The sequence below is a fragment of the Sus scrofa genome, chromosome 13 (assembly GCF_054392235.1).
Source record: "Sus scrofa isolate SSC_HxYL_T2T_F1_AM1 chromosome 13, Sscrofa_HxYL_maternal_Yorkshire_Landrace_v2.0, whole genome shotgun sequence".
NCBI lineage: Eukaryota > Metazoa > Chordata > Mammalia > Artiodactyla > Suidae > Sus > Sus scrofa.
In genome coordinates this window covers 93,917,588-93,942,090 of record NC_139395.1, presented here as the reverse complement: position 1 = coordinate 93,942,090, position 24,503 = coordinate 93,917,588, and the positions used below count along the sequence as shown (strand labels likewise).

Genomic DNA, 24,503 nt, shown 5'->3' with positions numbered 1-24,503 from the left:
GACAATCCAATGGCAGTCCTTTACACAGAGCATCATTTCTGGGATCCTTACCATGAACTCCCACACAGCTTAGGAGGCACATACCATTGTCCCATTCACAGGCGGGGGAGCTGAAGATCAAAGCAGGTTAAGTGACCCAAAGGCACATGAAAGTCAGAGGCGGAGCCCAAATCCAGGGCTGTTGGACATCAGGAGGCTGTCTCTCTAAACATGGAGTTTACCTGCCTTTGTCCTCTGGCTCCGGGCAGAAAGATGTCTCCCCTTGTGGCCAGCAGTTGTCTCCTCCTTACTTTCGGTTTGCTCCACAAGAAGGTGGTGTCCTGGGCTGGATACTGACCATGTACAATGTTCTCAGCAAAATATTAGGGATATCTGAGTAAGAGGAAATGAGACCGACGACTGTTCCTCTTCTTTTCTTTATTAATGAGTTGAGATACACAAAGACTTAATAAAAGTTACATAAAAGGCTCAAGCATCATCGAGATCTTCAGGCATCACTCTCATTTCGTGACAATGGCCACCTGTGTAGACAATGGCTAACACTGTAACAGAAGCTGGGCGCTCGCAGCGCTCAGTAATTCAAGTATCTTTCATTCTAAGTAAGCCCTACACGGAATGTCTAATCCAGTGGGCTGTGAATGGAGGGGACCTCTCTCTCTGGCTCCAGATTTACTGTAATGCATCTGAGGGGGCCTTTGGGTTAGAGCTGCCACATGTTAGTGGGTCACATCTCCTAGGAAAGTGAGACAGGCCACACTAGGCTACCATGCACTCTCTGAGAGAAGGTGGGCAAAGTCCTAACAGAAGCCATTCAGGTGTCCCCTGTGAGGCCCAGTACAGGGAAAGTCAGTGGCCATCCCCCCAGGGTGTGGGGGTGGGGAGGATGGCTAGGATTACTTGCTGGGAAGAAAAGAAGCCCTCTAAGTGGGGGAAGGGTGGCGGAATGTTAGGAGATGGGAGAGCACAGAGTGCCAAAGGCACAGGGTGAGTGGATTTCAGGAAGGGTGTGTTCCAGCGGGTGTGAAGGTAGCACTATTCAGGTGGAAAACCAGTGGGAATACCAGAATGTCATCAAAGACACAAGTCCCATTGGGCTGCACAGTCAGTAGCATGGCCAACTGGTTTTCCAGACTGACCCTGCAGGGTAGCCAGGTACTGGGGATGCCCCTGGATGCACTCTACTCAGGCCTGTTCTCCACTCAGGCCTCAGCTGCCACTGCCACAAGGGCCCACAGTTCTCTAAAATGCAGAGAAATGTCTTATAAATGTTATTTACCCATCTTGCCTATGGGGAGAATGAGGTCATAGGAGATGAAGGCCAACCACTCAACTGGGCGGCTACAGAAGGCCACCCCTTACCCAGTTTCTCCCTCAGGCATCGTGGGTCTGAAGCTGTGGGCTGAGTGCAGAAGAGATGCCCAGGAACATGGGGTAGGGCAGATGCAATGCCCTATTGGGGGAGGGTCTGGAAACAGCTGGAATCCCTTTGGCTGGTTACCTCGATGGCTAAGGGCTTCATTCCAGCGCAACTGATCTGCTCCTAACAAGGCTCCCTGCTCAGTGCTGTCAGGAGCTGTAGGCTCCGCAGTGGCAGGGGTGCCGGTGGTGGTCCATGCCCGGGAGGTTTCCAGCAGTGGATGCTGCCCTGTGTGTGGGGCTTCCTGTCCGGCTCCACCACTCCCTCCATCGCCACATCACCATCCTTCCTTCTGCCCATCTGTCTCGCCTCTTCCTTATCTCCCGTTTACAGCTGCCACTCATCTGTACCCGAGTGCTGGGATGTGGCTCAGAGGAGCCTAAGGGTTGGAAAGAGCCTCGTCTTGTTAGTGTTTAGAAGGCCCATTAATATTATAAGATCTTGAGAAGCTCTGAAGGGCCTGATCTGGAATGCTCTTTGTCATCCTCCCTTTTAGGGCCAGAAAAAAAAGGGCTATTTAGACACATAAAGACGTTTGATTTTTTTTTTTTTCCAACAAACAAATGCCCTAACTATTTTGTTCTATGGCAGAATTGTTCTTTGGCTGCCCCCTACCCACCCATACCCCTGCTGGGTGCTGGTGATCCTGCCCAGTTAGGAACTCAGCACACTCTCAAAACTAGAGAAAAATCCAGGTATCTCAATGTCCGGTTGGATATTCACTTTCCTCAGGTTTCTTTCTCCCAACGGTGGCCGGGCCAACCCGCTAAGGATGTTCTAGTTTGCTTGGTGGCCTGATTTGTAAAATAAGGTCACTAGCCCACTGTCTCATCTTTGGACTTTCTCTCGAGGATGTGGTGTTGTTCCCGCTGCCCCTCCACCTCACCCCCAGCCTGGCTCACACCAGCAGCACCTGGGAGGGAGGTGGGCATCGTCAGGGAGCTGGGGGACTGTCCCCTTGTAGAGAGACGTGTTTGGGAGCCATGTCACCACCCCAACCCTACTTTCACCTCCAATTACATAATATAGTCAAGATCCAAGAGGTTAATAAAAATTTGTGCCAGAAAGGCAACCTAAGACTAAGTTTGCAAATGCTTTAAAGGGGTTTTGCTCATTGACTGGGCTTAAGAAGTGAGTCAGTTGACTCCAAGGGAACATGGCTTCAGGTCTTGGTGCTGTTTTAGTAAGAACAGTATTGGATCATTTTTGGTTATGATTGAGCACAGACTAGTGTTTCGGATGGCATCCACACTCGCTGACTTCGACGCGGAGGACACACATGCCTGTGTCAGCGTGTTTGTATCAGAGGCACCAGACAGCCCAGGGGGTGGGAGAGAGAGAGAGCCCTCTCACATGGCTGTGAAGAACACAGAACGTAACCCACATTATCGGAAAAAGAAACGAGCACATTTGCAACACCAAACAGCTTACTTAATGTATACATTTCCAGGATGATGAGAAGCCCTTTTTAAAAAGTGACGTGCCAGCCTCTCCTCTCTGCAAAAGAAAATTCCGTTTCCTAATATCTGCATCCTCGATCACAGTAAAACCTTCCGGGTAAACACATCTCTCTTCTCTCTGATTTATAGGGTCTGTTTCTCCCGAGGCCTCCAACCATAAACTTCCCATCTCTCGGTCACTCTACGGTCACACTGAGTTGAGTTTTGGCACGGCCGGGGACATTCAGTTAAAAAACGAGAACAATATTCCAGACATGTTATCAGAGGGGCCTGCCAAAGACTTGAAACTTCACCAGGCAGTGGGCGCAGACCCCTTTAATAAAATAATAATCACTAAAATAATTTAAAAATCTACCAAAGACACCCAAGCTCTGACACTGTGGACTGGGGACAAGGGCGGGTCGGGGGAGCTTGATCATGGCTTGTTTTGTGTGTGGAGAAACACTTCCACATCAAACCCACACTATGTAGTTCAAAGAAACGACACAGCCACCAAGAGAGAGGGGACCGGGTTGCATCAGCACAGGGGCTTGGAGGCTGCTCTGTTGACTGCTGCCTCCTCACCTCAGCTGAGACACGGGGAAGCCTATGCCTTCCAGCAAAGCCAGACCCTATCTCCTCCCCACCCACCCTCCCCCTCTCCCTTCCTGTGCCAAGTCCTCGGGCCAAGGGTCATGGTTAGAAATGGTCTTCAGTGCGGTTAGGCAGTGGAGGGGTCCCGAGGGCTGGCCAGTTCCCGGTCACTGTGCCCAGGGCCTTGGGCCTTCACAATATCACGCACTGCAGTTTGTGGGTGCCAGTGGCCCGGTCTCCCCGCCATTTGGTTTTCTTCTTCTTCTTCTGGCTTTTTTCTGGAATCTGTTGCCTTTTTGAGACAAGGAAGGGCAGAATAACAATGTTAGAAGGGGCTTTGCTTCTCCCTGCCCTCTCCTCCCCTGTCCCTATGTCTGTGGCTGGGAGGCCTGTTCTGGTTCGGGAGGGGTAGGGGGACAGGCCAGGGGGAGAGGGGCTGCTGTCCTGGACACAGGAGGAGGGTCTGGCCTGGAGAGCATCCCTAAGGCAGGGGAAGTAGGAAGGGAGAGAGGGCAGAGCAAAACTTGTCATCCTCCTGGTGACATTTCCTGATATCACGCTGTGGCTACGCTGAGTTCAATCACAAGCTATGTTATGTAGTGTTGGCCTCTATTTATGTGTTTCGTATTTTAAATAAAATGGCAGGTCAACTGAGGACAAAGCTTTTACATGTTTTCTGTTCATTCTCCCCATGTCTAAAACCTGCCCTTGGAACTAGAGGTGCACAATTAAGAACATCACCCCTTCCCGGTGTGGGAGCATCTCCTAACTGCAGGCAAATGCCCATGAGAAAACCATTCACTACAGGCCTGCTAGTACAGCCTAAGGGGACGGCTGCGCACCACAGACCTTGCCAGGAATGAGGAGAAAAGGAGGTTGTTGAATGTGTGCGTGTGCGTGTATATGCATGTGTGTGCACGCACGCACTAAGGTGGGGGGAGTGGGGCTGAGAAGTGGCAGGTGGGGAAGCGTGCTGTTCCAGCCCTGCCTGTGACTCTGTCACTAAGCAGCAGCCCTAGCGGTCACCACCCTAGGACGACATGCTAAATGCATGATGTCTGAGAACCACTGGTTAGGCTGCTCCGTATGTTGAAGATTTTGGCAACAGGAAAGATGAGGGATGGTGAGACCAGCCAGCTGTCTCTGTCCTCTGAGCAGGAGATGGTTAAGGTTTGGGCCTGACTGGACAAAGGAACGTGCAGGAGACTAGGGGTGAGGACTTCAGACAATCCTTGCAGATAGACGGTGTGTTTGGGGCTGCAAAGGAGACACATGTGCCACTGGAGCCTGGGAATCAGAATGCTGGTGGTTCAGCTGGTGCTGCAACATCAGGGCAGGGGAGAGGAGGACCTACTTATGACCGTGTTGGCAGCTTTGGTGTTGGGAGAACACCGGGAGGCAGGATGGAGGGGAGACAAAGCTGGCACCTTGGGCAGGAAGGTACTTTGTTTAGCTTGTGGCTTCACCCACAGATAGTGGGGGAGGGCAAATGCAGGTGGGAAGGACAGAGATGGATGGAGGTACAAGAAACCCAACACCAGGCCCAGGGCCCAGCTGGCCCAGAGGCCCTGCTTCCAGGCCGGCGAGCCATGCTCACCTAATTACTCTAACCAGGTCATGGAAGGCTTTGTCCACGTTGAGAGGTGGGTCCTTGGCACTGGTTTCTATGTACGGAATCTGGAAGGCAAAGCTCAACTTGGTAAAAGAGGCACTGAGCTCCACAAAGCCCTTTTGTCTAAAAATGCAAATTCTCAGAGGTCCTGAGGAGCCCTGCAAAGTCCCCACGGAACCCCAGCTCCTACAACCGAAGCCCTCGGTGGCTTCTCATTCTTTAAATTTACAAAGTTTTACTAACAGCTTTTCTGACTCCCCCCACCTCCTTTTTTTTCCCTTTCTGCTTTAGGGCTGCATCTGTGGCATATGGAAGTTCCCAGGCCAGGGGTCAAATCGGAGCTGCAGCTGCCAGCCTATGCCACAGCCACAGCAACACCAGATCCAAGCCACACTTGTGACCTACACCACAGGGGCAATGCCAGATCTTAACCCACTGAGCAAGACCAGGGATTGAATTCACATCCTTATGGACACTGTGTCAGGTTTTTAACCTGATGAGTCACAAGTGGGAACTCCCGGACAGCTTTTCTGATTTTCTCTTGTTCTCTTGTCCCAGAGATATTTAATAGTCCCCTAAAAATAGAATAAAAGTGATCTTTTTATTTATTTATTTTTGGCCATGGCTGTGGCATATGGAGGTTTCTGGGCCAGGGACTAAACCTGTGCCACAGCAGTAGCAATGCCAGATCCTTAACCTGCTGAACCACTGGGGAACTCCAAAAATGATCTGTTTAGACACTTGAGGACAAAAGATTGTTGAACTTATCAAACAGCCATAGGCTCTGATTCTACTAATTTTCCTTTCTGAGATCTATTCCGCAACCTTGGGGAATTCTGCCCCTCTTCCCAGGTCCTCCATGAGGACGTTTTTCTAGCGGGAAAGGCTGAGGTAAGGCTGGGCCCTGGGCAGGACTCTGCACCCTGGCGACGCCGCTTTGTCTGTGCACATGCCTCCCACCCCCAGCCTGCCCTGCCCAGCTCTTGCTTGATCTGCATCCAGGAGCCCAGAGCTCAGCCATGTTTACTGAAAGCTTGAGCCTGCACATTTAAGGCTAAGGAGTCATCAGCCGGCTGGAAGGCAGTAGAATAACTGGAAGATGTGGCCGAGGGGACCCTGTAGGGCCAAGTCTATCCCAAGTCTCAGGCTGGCACAGGGAGAAGAACAAAAGCTCTGAAGGCCAGAACACAGCCTTCTCCTTCAACAGGGACCCCACAAGAGCAGGAGGCTCACCCCCATTCCCCAGTGAGTGGAGAGAGGATGAGCTCTGGACAACATTCACAAGCCTCCCTAGACAAGATGCAGGTAAACCAACTATGATCAGACTGAAGAACTTTGGTAGTTTTCCCAACTTTACCCTGATTATGAAATTAAGGCATTGCATTAAAGAAAAGCACAGTAAGAAAATACAAACATGGTGGGGGGGGGGGGCAGGATAAGCTGCTCTTTTGGAGGCACATGCAAATGATTGCCCAGAACATGTCATAAAATACCTTCCCATCAGTGATCACTGTGGAAGATCAGATGTTCGCACACTGCTGTGGCTTCAAGCAGGGGTCTTACTGTAGCTGACCCAGACACAGAGGGCAGAGCACAAAGGACATGGCTCAGAACTTTGAAATATGCATTTGACACATCTTTAAGCCCCACATAATCCTGAGAGGAAACTGCCTTCCACTGTAGGCTGGTAGGTTGTAGGCTGCTCACCAAGGTGACTTCCGGCTGTTTGGCCTCCCAGGTCTCAACATCCCCGTCACTCATCCTCATATTAACCCTCCGAGGTAAGCAATTCTCTCCATTTTGTCCCTGGGGAGACAGCTCAGAGTAGTGACGTACCTGCCCAAGGCCCCACAGTGGTATTGTCACTGCAGCAGCTTGGGTCTCTGCTGTGGCATGGGTTCAATCCCTGGCCTAGGAACTTCGCCATGCCATGGGCAGGACCAAAAAACATATATATCTGGACCAGGAGCACATTCCACTTCCTCCCTGGCCTTGCATGGACAGGCAGGGGTGCTGAAAAAACCCCGTCAGAGTTTTTTCTAGGCGTGGCAAAAGCCCTCGTAGCTCTGGAGCCAGAATTCCCACAAGGCAGGACAGCATTCTTCCCTGTGCACATCCAGCAGGGAAGCAGGAGGGCAGCTGGGGAAGGAGTCTCTTCACATCCTGTAATCCTGCCAGCTCAGTAAGTCCAAGGATCCTGGGGCCTCAGACTTCGCTGCCTGCCATTCCACTCACAAGTACACCCGCTGTGGTTTCTCCAGGCACCTCCACCTTCTTTCTGAGGGTCCTGCTTCTAAAGAAACGCTGATGCGCATTATCTGGGTTCTTAAGATTATAGGACTTCATAGTAGTAACAAGACTTAAACTAAGGGAAACCCTGCAATAAATGCCCGCCCCACCAAAGGGCCAGGAAATGCCATCTTCCTGCTTGGGATGGAGGTGACCTGCCTTAGTCAGCAAAACAGGAACTTGCCTTTATTTATTTATTTATTTTGGCTATGTTTGTGGCATAGGGAAGTTCCGGGACCAGGGATCGAACCTGAGCCACAGTGATGACCTGAGCCACAGCAGTGGCAATGCTGGATCCTTAACCCACTGAGTCACTAAGAACCTCCAGAACTTGCCTTCTGAGCTCTAAATTAGGACAGTAGCTCACAGGGCCATTTAGTCAAATGATAAATGAGGCAGCAGCATTCACTGTGGAAGAAACCTCAGCTGAGAGATTGGAGACCTGGGTTCTAGTGGCGTGAGTGAGCACTACTCACCAGCCCTGTGGCTGCTCCTGTGTCTCACTCCCTTTTCCTTTCAGAATGGGGTGCCGCTATCCCCATGTAGCACCCTTCCCCCATCCCCACCCACCCATCCAGGACACCAGAGGGTTTTGGTAAGCGCCTTGGCATTGGCTCGCTGTATGGAGCCCGAGACTGTGGAATGGAAATGGATGTTGGCTGGTGGAGGGCAGGGGCAGGCTCCCGTGTCTGAGGCCCACATCTACTGCTAAACCCGGCGGTCAGTTCTAGTCCTCACCTAGAGATTCCTGAGCACACCTGTTTTGGTCCATCACTCCATCCTCCTTGAGGCATTTTCTTTCCTTGGCTCCCAAGACCCCACCCTGGTCTTCACATGTCCCTTTTTCTGCCTTCTTCTCATCTCCCACAACCATAGCACTGAAGTGCCCCTAGCCTCAGTCCCAGGACCCCTGCCCTACCTACACCCATTCCCTTGGGTTGCATGGCTTTTTTTTCTTTTTGCATATATATACTTCTGTGTATATATATAATTATACACATGAAATTGAAGTGTAATTGACACACATTATATTAGCTTCAGGTGTATAACACAATGATTTTCTATTTGTATACATTGCAAAATGATCACCACAATAACTGAGTTAACATCCATCACAATATGTAATTACAGAATTTTTTTTTTTTTTTTTTTTTGCTTTTCAGGGCCACACCTGCAGCATATGGAGGCTCCCAGGCTAGAGGTCTAATTGGAGCTGCAGCTGCCAGCCTACACCACAGACACAGCAACGCCAGAGCCGAGCCGCATCTGCAACCTACACTACAGCCCACAGCAATGCCGGATCCTTAACCCACTGAGCGAGGTCAGGGATTGAACCCAGAACCTCATGGTTCCTAGTTGGATTCGTTTCTGCTATGCCATGACAGGAACTCCAATTACAGAATTTTTTCTTTTTCTTTGTGATGTGAACTTTTAAGATTTACTCTGTTTTCATGGCTTTGCATTCTATCCACATGCTGCTGATTTCCATATTTAACCTCTGGCTGGTGCATCTGATGGCTGTCTTGACACCTCCACTTGATTATTCACAAGTGGAGCTCCTCCAACTAAGGATCTAAATAAATCTCTTGGTCTTCCCTGAGTCCTCACTGCCCTGGTCCCCCTGCCCAGTTTTGGAAGCCCCGTCTTTGGGAGTTCCTCATGCCCCAAACTTGGTATCCTCCTCAAACCCTTTCTCCCTCCCCCTACATCTAGTCCGTCAACAAATCCTGTGTGCTCTCAGAAATAGGAATCCAACCACCTCTTGCCACCTTCAGAGCACCACACTGGTCCACGTCAGCCTGCAGCCCCCCAGACCTCTCTCCACACAGCCACTGGAGGGAAGCCGTTCAGCCATGAGTCAGGTCTTGTCACTCCTCACTCAAAACCTTCCCATGGTTTCCCCTTGTCCTGAGTAAAAGCCCAAAAAGCCTTAAACTCCCACTCTGACCTCACCTTCTGCTACCCGACCCTCCTATTCCTTCTGCTCTGGCCACGCTGGCCTCCTCACACCTCTTTGCTGTTTCTCAAACTCCCACCTCAGGGCCTTTGCACTGATGCTTCCTCTGCTGGAACTTCCTTTCCTCAGACATCCCAAGGACTTGCTCCCTCACCTCCTGTTGGTCCTTGCCAGCAAGCACCTTCCCAGCAGGGTGCTCGCTCCCTGACCACCTCTCTGGAAAAGCCCCCCTCCACCCACGCTCCCTACGCCATCTCTGATTTACTTGTCCCCACAGCACATGTCACCTTCCAACATGCTCTAATTTAATTTACGGATTACCCACAGCCTCCTATCACTAGAGGTAAGCACCCTGAGGCAAGGCGTTCTATGTTCCCAGCCCAGGACTGTTGTGTGAGCACGTTACTAAACTCAGGAGGCAGAGACAACAGAACTGAGTGGCAGTAGCTCCTTTCCTCCACACACAGAGCTGGGCCCACTGGGCGGGCGGAGGGAAGGGACAACGCTGTGGACTTCCCAGGAGGCTGGGATGACTTCTACACAGTGGACCAGTGAGGCCAGGGCACGGCTGTGCCAATGTGGGGGAGGGGTGGGAAGAAGTCCGGGGACCACACCCCCATCCAGTGGACAAAGGGGCATCACAATCAACTGAAAAAAAAAAAAAAAAAAGATCCAAAGCTGCCTGCTGATGTGAATGGGGGCCTGGGCAAGCCTCAATGTGATCACTTACACGGTGGGGACAGCAATGTCTACCTCAGCATGGGGTTGAGGGGGTAGATGCTGGCACAGAGCCAGGCTCAGACAAGGCAGCTGATCCCAGGGTTCTGAGCAGGGCTGGGCGCTGGCTCAGAGAAGGGGACAGAAGCCAACCCTCTGCACAGCCCAACAATGTACTTGCTGTGTCAAGGCCAGGAGGTGGCCTGTCCAGGCCACTGTCAAGGGACCTGCTCCCCCTAGCAGGGCCCCTAATGACTGACAAGAGATACTTCTTCTCTGGCCTATTGTCTTCTTTCACAAAATATTCCGTGGAAAATACTCTGTGGAATCCAGCCCACTGCCTAGGGGGCCTGTGTTCCATTTGCATAGACTAGGGCTGCAGCACTGGTGGGACACTGACGTCCCTTGACATCCCACCCCCAACACACACACAGAGACACACAGACACACGACACCTACATTGTGTTTGGTCGCCATTTCTTTTCCTTGCTCCCTGGTGATTTTCCTCAAATGCATCAAATCGACCTTGTTGGCCACGAGGATCATCGGGAATGACTCCCTGGGAGATAAAGGAACCGCAGTGAGGTTTTGCTGCCCCCGCCCCTGGTGAAGGGGTGCACCCACACCTCAGACTGACTCAGTACATAGCGCCTCCCTGTGGACTGGGGCTGACTTCAGAGTCTTTCCCTCCTCATCTCCAGGAAGAGAAAAGGGGCCTGGGGGCTGCTGGCTGCATTGGAGCTTTAGCCCAGTTGCAAGGCGAGTGGGGAGCCTTCCTGGGGACCCCCTCCCTCAGCACTGTCTAGACCAGTGTCCGGGTTCCTAGATCTGCTTCCTTCCATCTCCTGGTCCCCCTGATGTACCACCTATGCAGGACCCCACACTGCGGCCATCAGCAGTGCCTTGTGAAGAGCACCAGGGCCAGGGGCTGGCACACAGTTGCCACTCATTAAATGTCAGCTGCAAAACCAGGATGGATCCTAGGAGAGGAAGGGAAAGATCAAGAGGCATGTCTGCCTTAAAAATTCTCATTGACAGATGTGGCCAAACTTCTGTGCCAAAGTGCAGAAAATGCCAGTCTCAGAGTATCTTTGTCAGCATTGAGTGTTTTCATTAAAAAATTATAATTAGATGGGTGAAAAGGGGTACTTTATTCTTCTTCCTTGCACATCTCTGATTAGCAAGAAGGATGAATATTTTCCCATATCTGTGTCATTTATGGTTTCTCCTTAGAGATTCCTATAGTCAGGGGCTTCACCCCCATTTATCTCTTACAGCTTTATGTGTATATGTGTATATGTGTGTGTGAGTGTGTATCCCTTTACCTTGAAGAGTTATTCACACTTTGCCTTTGGGATAGGTGTTAACTGGATTTTTCAAATGTATGAGATTTCTGCAAAGCTTGCTGTTTTCCTATTTGTCCTTTCACATTTGCCTCTTTGGGAGCCAGTTAACTGGAAAGACCCCTTGAGCTTAAATCAGACACCTAATTATTTAACTACTCCATATTATGCTAAGGAAAACATGACCTTTTCATTAGGGAAATCTCACAGTCCAATATGATTTTTTTTTTTTTGCTTTTTAGGGCCACACACATGGCGTATGGAGGTTCCCAGGCTAGGGGTCTAATCAGAGCTACACCTGCCGGCCTACGCCAGAGCCACAGCAATGTAGGATCCGAGCCGCATCTTCAACCTACACACAGCTCATGGCAACGCCAGATCTTTAACCCACTGGGCGAGGCCAGGGATCGAACCCGCATCCTCTGGTTCCTAGTTGGGTGCGTTAACCACTGAGCCATGAAGGGAACTCCAGTCCAATATGATTTAACCAATTACAATATATACTGAAGAAAAAATTCACTTTTTCTTTGACTATAATAAAATTTGGTTAAATTGGAGCTGAAAAACAGAGATATTACTTATGGTTCCTTGATTTATGGGTGGGGACAGTTTAGGAGAGATGGAGGGAGCTGACCCCTCTGGCCAAGTAGAAAGATCTAGGGTGGGGGTTGTTGGGAGTCAGAGGTACCGAGGTCTCAATTCAGCTCTGCCCCTTAGCCTCGGCTTTCACCTGAAGATCTGATACAGACAAACAGACAGATCCCATCCTGAGCCAGGCGTAGGGAGGTCTCTGCCCAGCCATCCTCACCTGTCCTTGACACGCAGGATGAGCTGGTGGAAACGGTCCACGTGTTCGAAGCTGGCCTTGTCCGTGACCGAGAAGACGATGAGGAAGCCGTCCCCCGTGCGCATGTACTGCTCCCGCATGGCGCTGAACTCTTCCTGCCCCGCCGTGTCCAGAACTGGGGTGGGATGAGACCATTCAGGGGCTGTCACACCCACCCTGGAGCCCCTGGGGGCCTATGGACCCCCAGGCTGCTGCTTCCCAGGGTGCCTCCATCCAGCTGTGCCCATGAGCTCCTGGGCTGTGCTGGAAGGGTCCAGCAGGGCCTCAGACACCTCAGTGCGAGGCTCTGATTCACTGGTGGACCCACCAATTGAAACCCACAGCGCTCCCTGCAGCTTAGTCCTCTGCCTGCAGAAAAGCCTCATAAAATCAGTGACCAACTCTGCTCAAAATCCGTCTGGAGTCCCCAGACCTGGGCTTGGATCCCTGCTGCTGCCTTTATAAGCTGATTCCTGCGGAAGTCACCTGACTCTGAGCCTCTTCTTCCTCCTGCATAAAATGAACACAATGCCTCCTCTCCCGTGGAAGGAGAGTCCCCTGGACAAGCCTGACAGAAGCCAGAAGAGGCCTTTCCAGGTCAGGAAGGGTGCCCAGTCCCCCTGCAGACAGACACCAGGCAGGCTGAGGGGAAGGACTGGCTCCCTGAGAACCAGACCCCCCACCTCCTAGGATGGGACTGCTACAGAGGTGGTGGGATGCAGGAGCCGAGGGAGCTGGGGAGACAGAGGCTTGGGGGTCCATCTCAGCAAAGGCTCTTCCCCCCAATCCATCCATCCCTTCTCCCTACCCCCACCCCATAAGCCTACTCTCCTGAGATAAAATACCCTCCCAGTTGGAAGTTCCCTTGTGGTGCAGTAGGTTAGGCATCTAGCATTGCCACAGCTATGACACAGCCTGCAACTATGGCTCAGGTTCGATCCCTGGCCCTGCAACTTATACCAGAAAAAGAAAGAAAATGCTTTCCCTGTTTGAGAGAGGTCAGAGCCACAGCTGGTGTGCGGGGCAGTGTCTCCCTGTAGACCTGCAAGCCTGACCTGCTCCAGCCCCGTGGGGGTCATGAAGTCTGAATCCCTCATTAGCCTGTGAGCCCCTGCATCCCTCCCCACTCTCCCAGCTCTCTACCTCTGACCAGACCAACTTCCCCTCTCCTGGAAGCAGTGGAGAAGCTGGTTACAGATTTTGAAGCCAGATTCTGGGTTGAGTCTGGCTCCTCATTACTAGAGTATGACCCTGGGTAAGCCCATGTCTCTGTGTCTCCTCTTTCTAAAGTGAGGCTTGTCAGGGCTGTTTTGAATAATATACCCAGGTCCTTAGAGCAGTGCTGGCACAAAGAAGCCCTAGAGAGGAGTTCTCGTTGTGGCTCAGTGGTTAAAGAATCCGACTAGGAACCATGAGGTTGCGGGTTCAATCCCTGGCCTCGCTCAGTGGGTTAAGGATCCGGCATTGCCATGAGCTGTGGTGTAGGTTGCAAATGTGGTTCGGATCCCGTGTTGCTGTGGCTCTGGCGTAGGCCGGTGGCTGCAGCTCCAATTCGACCCCTAGCCTGGGAACCTCCATATGCCGCAGGAGCGGCCCAAGAAATGGCAAAAAGACCAAAAAAAAAAAAAAAAAGAAGCCCTATGGAAGTGGCTGCTATTCACCTGTATCCTCACCTGGGGTGCCCCTCCCACCTCTGGGCCTGGTGGGCCTGGGACTCTTTCCTTCAAACACCCCTCCTCTCTGCTCCCCTTGCATTGACGAGCTGACTGACTCAGAATGCAGCTGCCTGGGCCCCCGTGACTCTCTGCCCCCCCAGACCGATCTTCAAGGCGCTGTTCTCACTGCCCATCAACTGCTGGTTCCAGAGGCAGGGATCTGGTCTGTCACTTACATACTAGGAGCCTGGCACAAACAGTTCTCAAATAGTAGTTGAATGAATAAATGTGAAGTCTATTCAATCTTGTTCATTCATTCATTCATTCAAAAATATTTGAGTGCCTATAATGTGTCAGGCAGTGATCTAGGCACTATTGATACAGGGGGAATGAGGCAAAATTCTTGCTCTCGTGTGGTTTATAATCTAATAGGAAGACAGATAAACAAACGAGTGGATAATATAATTTCTAGTAAAGATGAGTAAATACTATGAAGAACAATATAGCCGGTTGGAGGTAACTGGCAGAAGTTGATGTCATTTTGAGTAGGGAAGGATGGCATCTCTTAGAAGAAACTTTTGAACAGTGGCTAAATAATGGGGAGTGGGCAGCCACGTGGCCTAGGGGAAGAGCTCCTGTCAGAGGGAACACAGAGGGTGGAGGTGTGCAAGTGCAGGCCCACTGGCTGGGGAAAGTGGAGGGGTGGGTGAGTGGAGGATGGGGAGGATGCAGGGGCAGGTCGTGGGGGGTGAGGCTGCTGCAAGGGGTTAAGGCTGATTTCATTCTAAGCAAGACAGGGGCCACTGCATAGAATGGGCAAAAGAGTAACATGATCTATAGGACATTTGAAAAGTTTACTCTGATTGCGGGGAAAATTCAGACCAAACATGGAGGCAGGGGTACTAGTTAGGAGGTTATGCAACAATCCAGCAAGACATGATGGGGGCTGGACCAAGGGTGGGGTGGGGTGCAGTGGATGCTGTGAGAAGTGACCAGATTCAGGCCACTTTCTAAGACAGAGCCAACAGGAGCAGGGCATTCTGGAGCGGATGTGGGGATGAGAGAGAACGGCATTGAAGACCATGGCTGTTTGGGGCCTGAGCCAAATGAATGGTGGTACCATATACTGATGGGGAAGATGGTGAAAACAGGATTGGGCGGCTCAGTTTTTGACTCACACTTCAGAACCTCTCAGACACCTATGTGGAACTTCAAATAGGCATTTGGAGACTTGAGTCAGAAACTTAGAAGAAGGGCAAGAGATACAGATGGAGGAGTTGCTAGTGTGTGGATGGCAAGGAAAGCCATGGATGAGTATCCAGGACCCTGAAGAATCCACATCTCCTCCGGCAGACACTCTGAGATCGTGCCTGAGAAAGTGGCCTTGTCCCCAAAGCCTGTCACCCCTGCACATCTTGTGTCACCCAGCATGGCAGAGGAACAAGGCTTGGCAGACACATGAACCTGGGCTCTGTGCCATGCAGAAGAGCTCTGGTCTCCTCATGTGTGAAAGGGGGGTAGGGCTCCTGGGTCTTGAGGCTCTCTGGCGTCCTAGAATTTTTTGGTCTGGAAAAAAGGAAGGGACTAAGAAAATAGGACCTACAGATGAGGACCAATGGGGAGACTGAGGCAGTCTCCCTAATATTTTCTAGGGAGCGGGGAGGAAGCCTGCACCTTTACCCAGAGGAAGTGGTCCTAAATAAATCCCACTGAGAACTGCAATCAACAAAACAGAGGAAAACACCATGTATTTGGCTAAAGTGGGGATGTGAAGGCCTGAACCAAACAGCAGAAAAGACATTCATGTAATATTGTAATTAATATATTCACAAATTTTGAGGGTGTATATTGTCTAAAAAAAAAACAACAAAAAACCCTAGGAGTTCCTGTTGTGGTGCAGTGGAACCCGGAACCATGAGGTTGCAGTTTCAATCCCTGGCCTCACTCAGTGGGTTAAGGATCTGGCATTGCCGTGAGCTGTGGTGTAGCTCGCAGATGAGGCTCAGATCTGGCCTTGCTGTGGCTGTGGCGTAGGCTGGCGGCTATAGCTCTGATTAGACCCCTAGACTGGGAATCTCCATATGCTGCTGGTGCAGCCCTAAAAGGACAAAAGATAAAAACAAAACAAAAAAGCAAAAAAACCCCTAGAGATTTGGGATATTCAAAAGTATAATCAGGAGTTCCCTGGTGGCCTGTGGTTAAGAATCTGGTGTTGTCACTGCTTTGGTGCCAGTTTGATCCCTGACCTAGGAATCTCCATGGGGCGTGGCCAAAAAAAGTATAATGATTCAGAATTTTTAAAAAAACAGTTCAATAGGGAGTTGAAAATCAAAATGGACCCTCTGGAAAGGAAAAGTGGTCATTTCAGACGTTGATGGCCTTAGAAATTATATTTTCCATGTTTTCTAAAAGAATTCCTGGAGGATATACTTCAGCAAACTGAAAAATAGACCGATGAAAGAGAAAGATGAGTGGCATTTTAAACAATGGTAACAATGCTATGCAAAAGAAACAGCAAAACCTAAGAGTTAATTTTAAATAAATACTATAACATATACAATAATATATGTATAAAACACACACATATGTACAATTTGAAGAAAATGAGTGACAATTTAGAACTAAAATCTGTGATAGATTAATATGTGAGGGCAGGGGCTGGAAAAAAATAAGATGTCACTAAAGTTCTTGTCTTATTTGGGAAGAAACTAAAAATACTGATTACATCCAGATGTTGGCAGAAAAATATAAGTATACCCACTTATATTTTTCTATTAACAGTTAGTAGATAGACTAACCACTAGAAGTAAAACTCAAAACTCCCTAATCATTAGAGGAAAGAAAAACAGAAAAGTCAATAGGACCTATCCAAAGGAAGGCAAAAATAAACTATACAAAAGCAAGAAAGTTTAAAAAGTAGACATGAAATAAGATGGCAAAAATAAATCTATGATGAATGGGTTAAGTTCACCTAACCAAAGCAGATACTAAGTACAAAATCCATTTGTCTGCTACCATAAAAGATACATATAAAACAAAATGATACAGAATGAAAAATAAAAGGATGAAAAAGGATATGCCAACCACATGCATTCACAAAACAGAAATCAAGGCTAAGGCATCAAACAGAACAAACAAGGATATTTATAATGGGAAAAAGTACAATATCAAGAAATGCCCAATCAGGAGTCATAAGCATATAAGAATGATGCCTAAAAGTATATACGTATAAAAAAGTGATTTTTTTTTAAACAGTAGGAATTGACAAATCTCATAATCATTGTGGGAGAAATAAACAGTCCTCCCATAGAACAAGTGGTCCTTCACAGTAATAATACAATTCGAAGACACAATCTGAGAGAAAGGAAGAAAGAACTTTATATTCAAACCATAAATAAATATATTTAAAAACACATGTGAAGCAGTCATAAAAACTGGCCATATATTAGGCCATAAATAAAAATTTCAACAAATTCCTGAAAGCAGAAGTCATATGGGCCATCTTTTGCCTATAACGCAATAAGATCAGAAATGAACAGATCAGAAAGAACAGAACTTGGAAATCTAAAAAATAGTGTCCTATAACTCTCTAGTAAAAGAGAAAAGTAAAGCAGAGATGATAAACAATTTAGATTATACGACAATAAACAATAATAAAACCTTCTGGTTTGAAGCCCAAGTAGTACTTAGAGGAAAATTACAGCTTTAAATACACTTCAGAAAATAAGAAAGACTAAAAAGTAACTAAGCATTTAAATCAAGAGGATAGAAAAGAAAAGATAAAATAAAACCAAAGAAAGAAGAAATCAGGAGTTCCTGTTGTGGAACAGTGGAAACGAAGCCGACCAGGAGCTATGAGGTTTCATCCCTGGCCTCGCTCAGTGGGTTAAGAATCCGGCTTTACCATGAGCTGTGGTGCAGGCTGAAGACGTGGCTCAGATCCCACGTTGCTGCGGCTGTGGTGTGGGCTGGCAGTTGTAGCTCCAATTGGACCCCTAGCCTGGGAGCCTCCATTTGCCATGGGTGTAGACCTGAAAAAGCAAAAAAGAAAAAAAAAAAAAAAAAGAAAGAAGAAATCATCAATAAAAGCAAAAATTAAGACAATGGGAAGAAGGAAAAAGTAGTTGATATCTAAGAATCAAAAGCTGATTCTTTACTGTACTGCACAGGGAATTATATTCAGTCTCTTGGGATAGACCATGATGGAAGATAATATAAGAAAGGGATTGCATATATATGTATAACTGGGTCACTTTGCTGTACAGCAGAAATTGGCACAACATCATAAATCAACTACGCTTTTTTTAAAAAAGCAGACTCTGAAAAGACCAATTTATTTTTTTGTCTTTTTGCGTTTTCTAGGGCCGCTCCCGTGGCATATGGAGGTTCCCAGACTAGGGGTCTAATCGGAGCTGTAGCCACCGGCCTACACCAGAGCCATAGCCACTCAGGATCCGAGACGCACCTGTGACCTACACCACAGCTCATGGCAACGCCGGATTCCTAACCCACTGAACAAGGCCAGGGATCGAACTCGCAACCTCATGGTTCCTAGTCGGATTTGTTAACCACTGCGCCACAACAGGAACTCAACTCCCTGAAAAGACCAATTTAAATACGAAAAAACTTTTACTAATTCCTATTAGAGAGAGAAAAAAAAAAGACATCTGGAATGAGAAAAGGCCTATGAGTATGGATTATAGATAAATATTTACTTATGAGAGAAAACTATCTGCAGTTTTAACAGCAATACATTTTCAACTCTTTATGATTTAAGAAAACACAAATGAACAAAACTAGCTCAAGAAAATACACAAGGAATTCTGTCATGTCTCAGTGGTTAACAAACCCGACCAGCATCCATGAGGATGCAGGTTTGATCCCTGGCCCTGCTCAGTGGGTTAAGGATCCAGCGTTGCCGTGAGCTGTGGTGAAGATCGCAGACGTGGCTTGGATCCCGCATTGCTGTGGCTGTGGTGTAGGCCAGCAGCTGCAGCTCTAATTCCACTCCCAGCCTGGGAACTTCCATATGCCATGAGTGCGGCCCTAAAAAGACCTATATATATATAAAATGCCATAATAATTATTAATAAATAATATAATCATTAATAATTAATAATATAATTAATATAATAATCACTATTATAATATATTGAAATATTATATATATATATATATATAAAACCCAAACAGGTGAACAGTTACCAGTGAAATTGAAGAGACAAAACTACCCCACAAGAAGCACAAAGCTAGTCTAATAATCTATAAATTGCTCCAGAGCAAGGAAATACAGAAACTTTGCAGCTCATTGTAAGAGCCTAGCATAATCCTAGTAACTACCTGGACAGAAACAACATGTGGATGCATGGTGACTGCCAGGCCCTCCCAACCTTTGAGGGACAGAAGCAGCCTGCAGGTGGGAGCTTAAGAGATCCAGCCATCCACTTGCCAAGTATTTCCTGAACAACTTCCTGCGTGCCATCCCTCTGCTGCTTGGTACTCTGGGCAGATAAAGAATAAGATACATCTCCCTCTCAAGCCACTCAGAGGCTAGTTGTGCTGACGCATCAAGAAAAATGACAATACAGGACAGAAAGTGATATATGCTATTGGAGATCTAGGGAAGGGGTGGGGTCCCTTCAATTTGGAGGGATGATGGAAGGTTTTAGCAAAGAGAAGACATTTCTCCTGCACTTGATGGAAGAAGAGAATCTGACCCAAAAAGACAGGGCCTAGGGAAAGGCCTCCCAGGCAGAGAAACGGCATGAGCAAGGGCCTAGGGGTTGGAAAGGAGAGAGCAGTGAGGAAGCTGCTGTGCTGGGGCAGAGGAGACCAGAGGCTGGGACCTGGATCCTAAACTCAAATATTAGAACTTGGTGGGTGCTGGGAGCTAGCGAGATTCCAAGTGGGAAGAGAGAGAGTCAGAGGAGAGTGAATTTGGCACTCAAAGAGGGAGGGGACTGAAGGAGGCACTTGTGAAGAGCGGGAGGGACCTGGGTGCACACAGAACACAGAGAAGGGGCCAAGGGGAAAGAGGAGAGTTGAGGGCACCTTGGAAATTCCCAACTTGGGGCCCCAGGAGGGCAGGTGCAACCAGGGAGGAGGTGAAGGCTGAGCTGGGTTTAATCAGGTTTGGGATCCGTCTCTTGCCCAGCCCTCTGCGCCACACATCCTGCAAATGCGTGGTCACAGGCCCCTTGTCAGCAGCTCTGCCTCCAAGACTTCCTGGGGGAGGCTGAAGGGAACAGGCAGCTGAGCTGTAGAAAAAAAATCAAGATTCTGCCCACATCCCCCATGCCTGATGTCAGGAAGGTAGGAGGACTCTTGAGACAGAAAGTGTTAGTCACTGTGAGAGGTGTTCTGCCAGTGTCCGAGTGTGTGTGTGTGTGTGTGTGTGTGTGTGAGAGAGAGAGAGACAGAGACAGAGACAGAGACAGAGACAGAGGCAGCCAGGCTGGAGAAGGAAGGAGGACAGAGAAAGATTCTGGAGACAGAGAAGGCCAGTGCTGCATACTGCCTTCCACCCTGCCCCCATCTTCCCACCCGGAGCAGGAGGGGCCCAGCAGTGTTGCTGAGGAGCGTTTAAGTGGAAACCGGGGAACTGCCCTTGGATCTGGTGGATTCCAGAGGCCAGGCCTACACGCTGGCAGGGATGTGGTCCCAGGCAGCCGGACAGCCAGCACGGACACAGCTCCAGCCCGGGTCCCTACTAAGCCCTCTCCCCACCCTCTTCCCAAGGTCCCTCCCTCTCTGTCCTCTTCATCCTCCAGGGCAAACCCTGGCATAGGGTCTGGGAGCTCTGGCATTGACCCATAGCCTAGGGCACGGTCCCAGGTCCCAGCTCATTGGCTAAAAGCCGTCTTTGCATTCTTCCTGGGGCTTTATACACACACCCTTGGGGAAAGGGACTATTGTCCCCCTAGCACAGATGTGGACGCTGAAGCCCTGAGAGTTAAAGGGATCTGCTCAAGGCCACAGGCTGGGGAGGAGGGCAGTCCAGCTCCCCAAGGCCTGGCTGCCTCAGCTCGTCCAGTCTGTTTGCTTCAACCAGAGGGTGTGGGTCTGGCCAGGCATGTGCCCAAGCCACGACCTCCAACTAGAATGTCCTCTCCCCCGCCTCCCCAGCTACCCTCCAGCAGGGCTGCAGCCCGCCTCCTCTCCTGAGGGCTCCAGCCTCTGATCTCAGTCTTTGAACCCTGATGTGTGTGTGGGGCTGTGTGTGTGTGTGGGGGGGGGCTCTGGTTCCTCCATGCCTGTGCCTCTAGGTCTGGCTCAGCTCCCCAAGCAGTGGGTGGAGTCCCAGAAGATGGGAGTCTGGCTTTCATTTCTCTGGGTCCCTCCAAAGCTTCAGCACCCAATGAGGGCTCAAAAAAATCCTTGCAGAATGACAAATCATAGGCACGCTACAGGAAATGCAGTTATTAGGCTCAAGTGGCCCACGCCAGCTGTAAGGCAAACCACTAAAAACAGACTTTGAAAGTCCTATAACTCATCCATCAGAGTGAAGTAAGGGCTCTGGAATATGAAACAACAGAGATGATCATTTCTAGAGATAACATGCCTCCAGGGACCGTGTCTGGTGTCTTCTACGCCTCTCTCATCCACAGCACGACAGACTACTAGAAAGTCAGGCAGGGAAGCCTGGACTCTTCCTAGGAAAAGACTGCAATTTAAAAAATGCCACCTTGGAGTTCCTGTTGTGGCTCAACAAGTTAAGAACCCGACAGTGTCCCTGCGGAAGCAGGTTCGATCCTTGGCCTCGCTCAGTGGGTTAAGGATTTGGCATTGCCATGAGTTGCAGTGTAGGTTGCAGATGGGGCTCGGATCTGGCGTTGCTGTGGCTGTGGTGTAGGCCGGCAGCTACAGCTCCAATTCAACCCCTAGCCTGGGAACTTCCATATGCTGCATGCGGGACTGTAAAAAGAAAAAAAAAAAAGTCATCTTATTGAGGATCAATAGTGATGAGGGGTCCCCTTTTTGGGTGAGGGTATGTATGGGATAGGCTGGGTGCCGGACAGAGAACTGGATGCATTGTACAGGCACTGTTCCCAGAAAAAGGGCTGCTTTTTCCTTCTCCAAAGCACTGGCCCAGCCTGGTGAGCCAGGCACTCTCTGAGGGGGAGGGAGCTAAAATCCCGTGGCAGGCACCAGGCACCAGCTGGCTCCCTGGGGGAAGACTCCCTCTGGCACTGGCCCCAACCTGGAACCAATGACCTCAGGACACAGCAGGGGGAAGTGCGGCCCCAGGGCCCCAGGGGGTGCTTGTTCTCAAAGCCACACTACTGCAGCTGGGGGAGTGGGGTGAAGGGGAAGAGATCTGGAGACACGGGTTCATGAGGCCCACCCATGGATCCCCTGATTTGATGAACATGTCACTGGTGTGGGTGCACGTCCTTTTAGGGAGAGGGTCCAAGGCTTTGTGGGATTCTTAGAGGAGCCTGGACAACCCCCCCTAAATCCACCCCCCCAAGCCACCCCACTGCAATGTCACTCTCAGAGCAGTGTGGGGGCTCACCCATGTAACCAGGAGCATCCCAGAGACCAGTGGGGGCCTGGGAGGGGCCTGGTCATGGAGAGGAACTGGGAGGTGAATTACTGGCCTGCAGCCCCGATCTCCACCCCACAGCCACTCAGGGCGGGGGTCAGCATTTTACAGGGGAAGAAACAGAGGCCGGGCAGGGACAACCTGCTCAGGTTCGTACTGCTAATGAGCAGCAGGCACCTGATTTGAACTCAAGTATGTCTGGGCCCCGATCTGGCTCTGCTCCTGGCATCTCCTGTCTCTGAGAGGCTGGCTGCAGGGCCCTCAAGGCCTGTGAGAGGAGCAGGCCTAAAAGGAGGGGTGAGGACAGGACACTGAAGTTTGTGGAGGAGGAAGACAGAGGCTGGAGGTGATGCCTCCTACCCTCACCCCACCTGGTTACCCCAAACCCTCCCCCTGTGCTGGCCTGGCTCCCTTGCAGCAGCTCCCAGGGCCTTTAGAGCATCCAACAAATCTGAACGCATCCCTCCCTGTCCCTCCACTCCTAGGCCACCATCTCCCACCACCTCCTCTCTCTGCAAGCCTCCACCCCCAGCTGAGGATCAGACACAGATCACTGGGAGCTCAACTCCACAAGCTTCCAAACCAAGGTGACTCAGAGACATACGGCAGGCGAGGAAGGTAAAGTGGTGCAGCCACTCCAAAAATAGTTTGGCAGTTCTGAAAAATGTTAAACACAGAGTTAGCACATGACCCAGAAGTTCCACTCCCAGGGATGGACCCAAGAGATGTGAAGACACGTGTCCCCATAAAAACTTGCACACGAAGGTTCATAGCAACATGATTCATCATAGTCCCAAAGTGGAAACAACCCAATTGTCCATCAACTGATGAATGGACAAACAAAATGTGGTCCCTCCATGGACAGCTGACCCTTGAACAGCACAGGTTTGAACTGCGCAGGTCCACTTCTAGGAGGGTTTTTTCCCCCCAATAAATACACAAAAATATATGTGTAGAACATCGTGTACAAGACTTGTATTGAAGTGGACAGCCTCACCTTACCTGAGACAGAAGATGAGTGATATTTACAATGTTACTGTGTTTGTTTTCGCACTGTTTTACAGCTTTGCTTTCAAAAAATGACATTACCATACAGTATGTCTGTCCCTTCCCTCTGCTTCCCTCCTTCCCTCTCTCTGTTTCTCTCTCTCTCTCTCCTCTCTTTCCTCTCTCTCTCTGGTAATTAGAAAAACTGCATTATCAGTCTGTCATCACAGGTGAGAGGTTTTTTTCAAAAAACGAACAGTGGAGTTCCCGTCGTGGCGCAGTGGTTAACGAATCCGACTAGGAACCATGAGATTGCGGGTTCGATCCCTGCCCTTGCTCAGTGGGTTAACGATCCGGCGTTGCCGTGAGCTGTGGTGTAGGTCGCAGACGCGGCTTGGATCCCGCGTTGCTGTGGCTCTGGCGTAGGCCGGTGGCTCCAGCTCCGATTTGACCCCTAGCCTGGGAACTTCCATATGCCGCGGGAGCGGCCCAAAGAAATAGGGAAAAGACAAAAAAAAAAAAAAAAAAAAAACGAACAGTGGCGTTCCTGTCCCATGAGGACGTGGGTTCAATCCCTGATCTCACTCAGTGGATTAAGGATCCGGCATTGCCATGAGCTATGGTGTAGGTCACAGACACAGCTCTGATCTGGTGTTGCTGTGTCTATGGCATAGGCTGGAGACCCCTAGCCTGGGAACCTCCATATGCCACGGGTGTTGCCCTAAAAAGACAACAAACAAACAAACAAAATGAACAGTGTTTCCAATACTACATTATGACTATGACTGTACTGTATGCTATGAAATTTTTATAATGATTCATTCATTAGTGTACAGGCTAGGCTACTGTGAAACAATTGTGTCGGGTACACCAGGCTACCATAAAACAGTCATACTGCTGCTTATTTGTTATCAGTGCATGAATCATTACACCTGTACAAAAATATGAATTTCCTTTTCACAGTACCCTTTCATTTTTGCTTTCTAGTACTAGTAATACATATAACATCTACAGTGTTTTGTTTCATGTAAGACAAAATTGATGTAGGTGCTGACAGACAGATAAAACATAAAAGGTATGGATAAATACAGTATTGTAAATGTATTTTCTCTTCCTTAAGAT

The 24,503-nt window shown here is 49.4% G+C and overlaps 1 protein-coding gene across 6 annotated transcripts in view; it reads right to left on the bottom strand.

Moving 5' to 3' along the window:
* Positions 1 to 402: 402 nt before the first annotated feature.
* MRAS (muscle RAS oncogene homolog) overlaps positions 403 to 24,503 on the bottom strand; it is a 73,814-nt gene continuing 49,713 nt past the window's right edge. For 5 of the 6 annotated variants that reach the window (XM_084989850.1, XM_084989849.1, XM_021069520.2 and 2 more), the window contains exons 3-6: positions 12,177 to 12,330; positions 10,485 to 10,584; positions 5,048 to 5,127; positions 403 to 3,742 (exon numbers count right to left, since the gene is read on the bottom strand). In XM_084989850.1, coding sequence (XP_084845976.1) covers positions 3,643 to 3,742; positions 5,048 to 5,127; positions 10,485 to 10,584; positions 12,177 to 12,330 — 434 coding nt within the window. In that variant the 3' untranslated portion in view covers positions 403 to 3,642. Of the gene's footprint in view, positions 3,743 to 5,047; positions 5,128 to 10,484; positions 10,585 to 12,176; positions 13,754 to 15,991; positions 17,923 to 24,503 lie in introns of those variants that run through there. The other variant, XM_084989851.1, reaches the window with a different exon arrangement.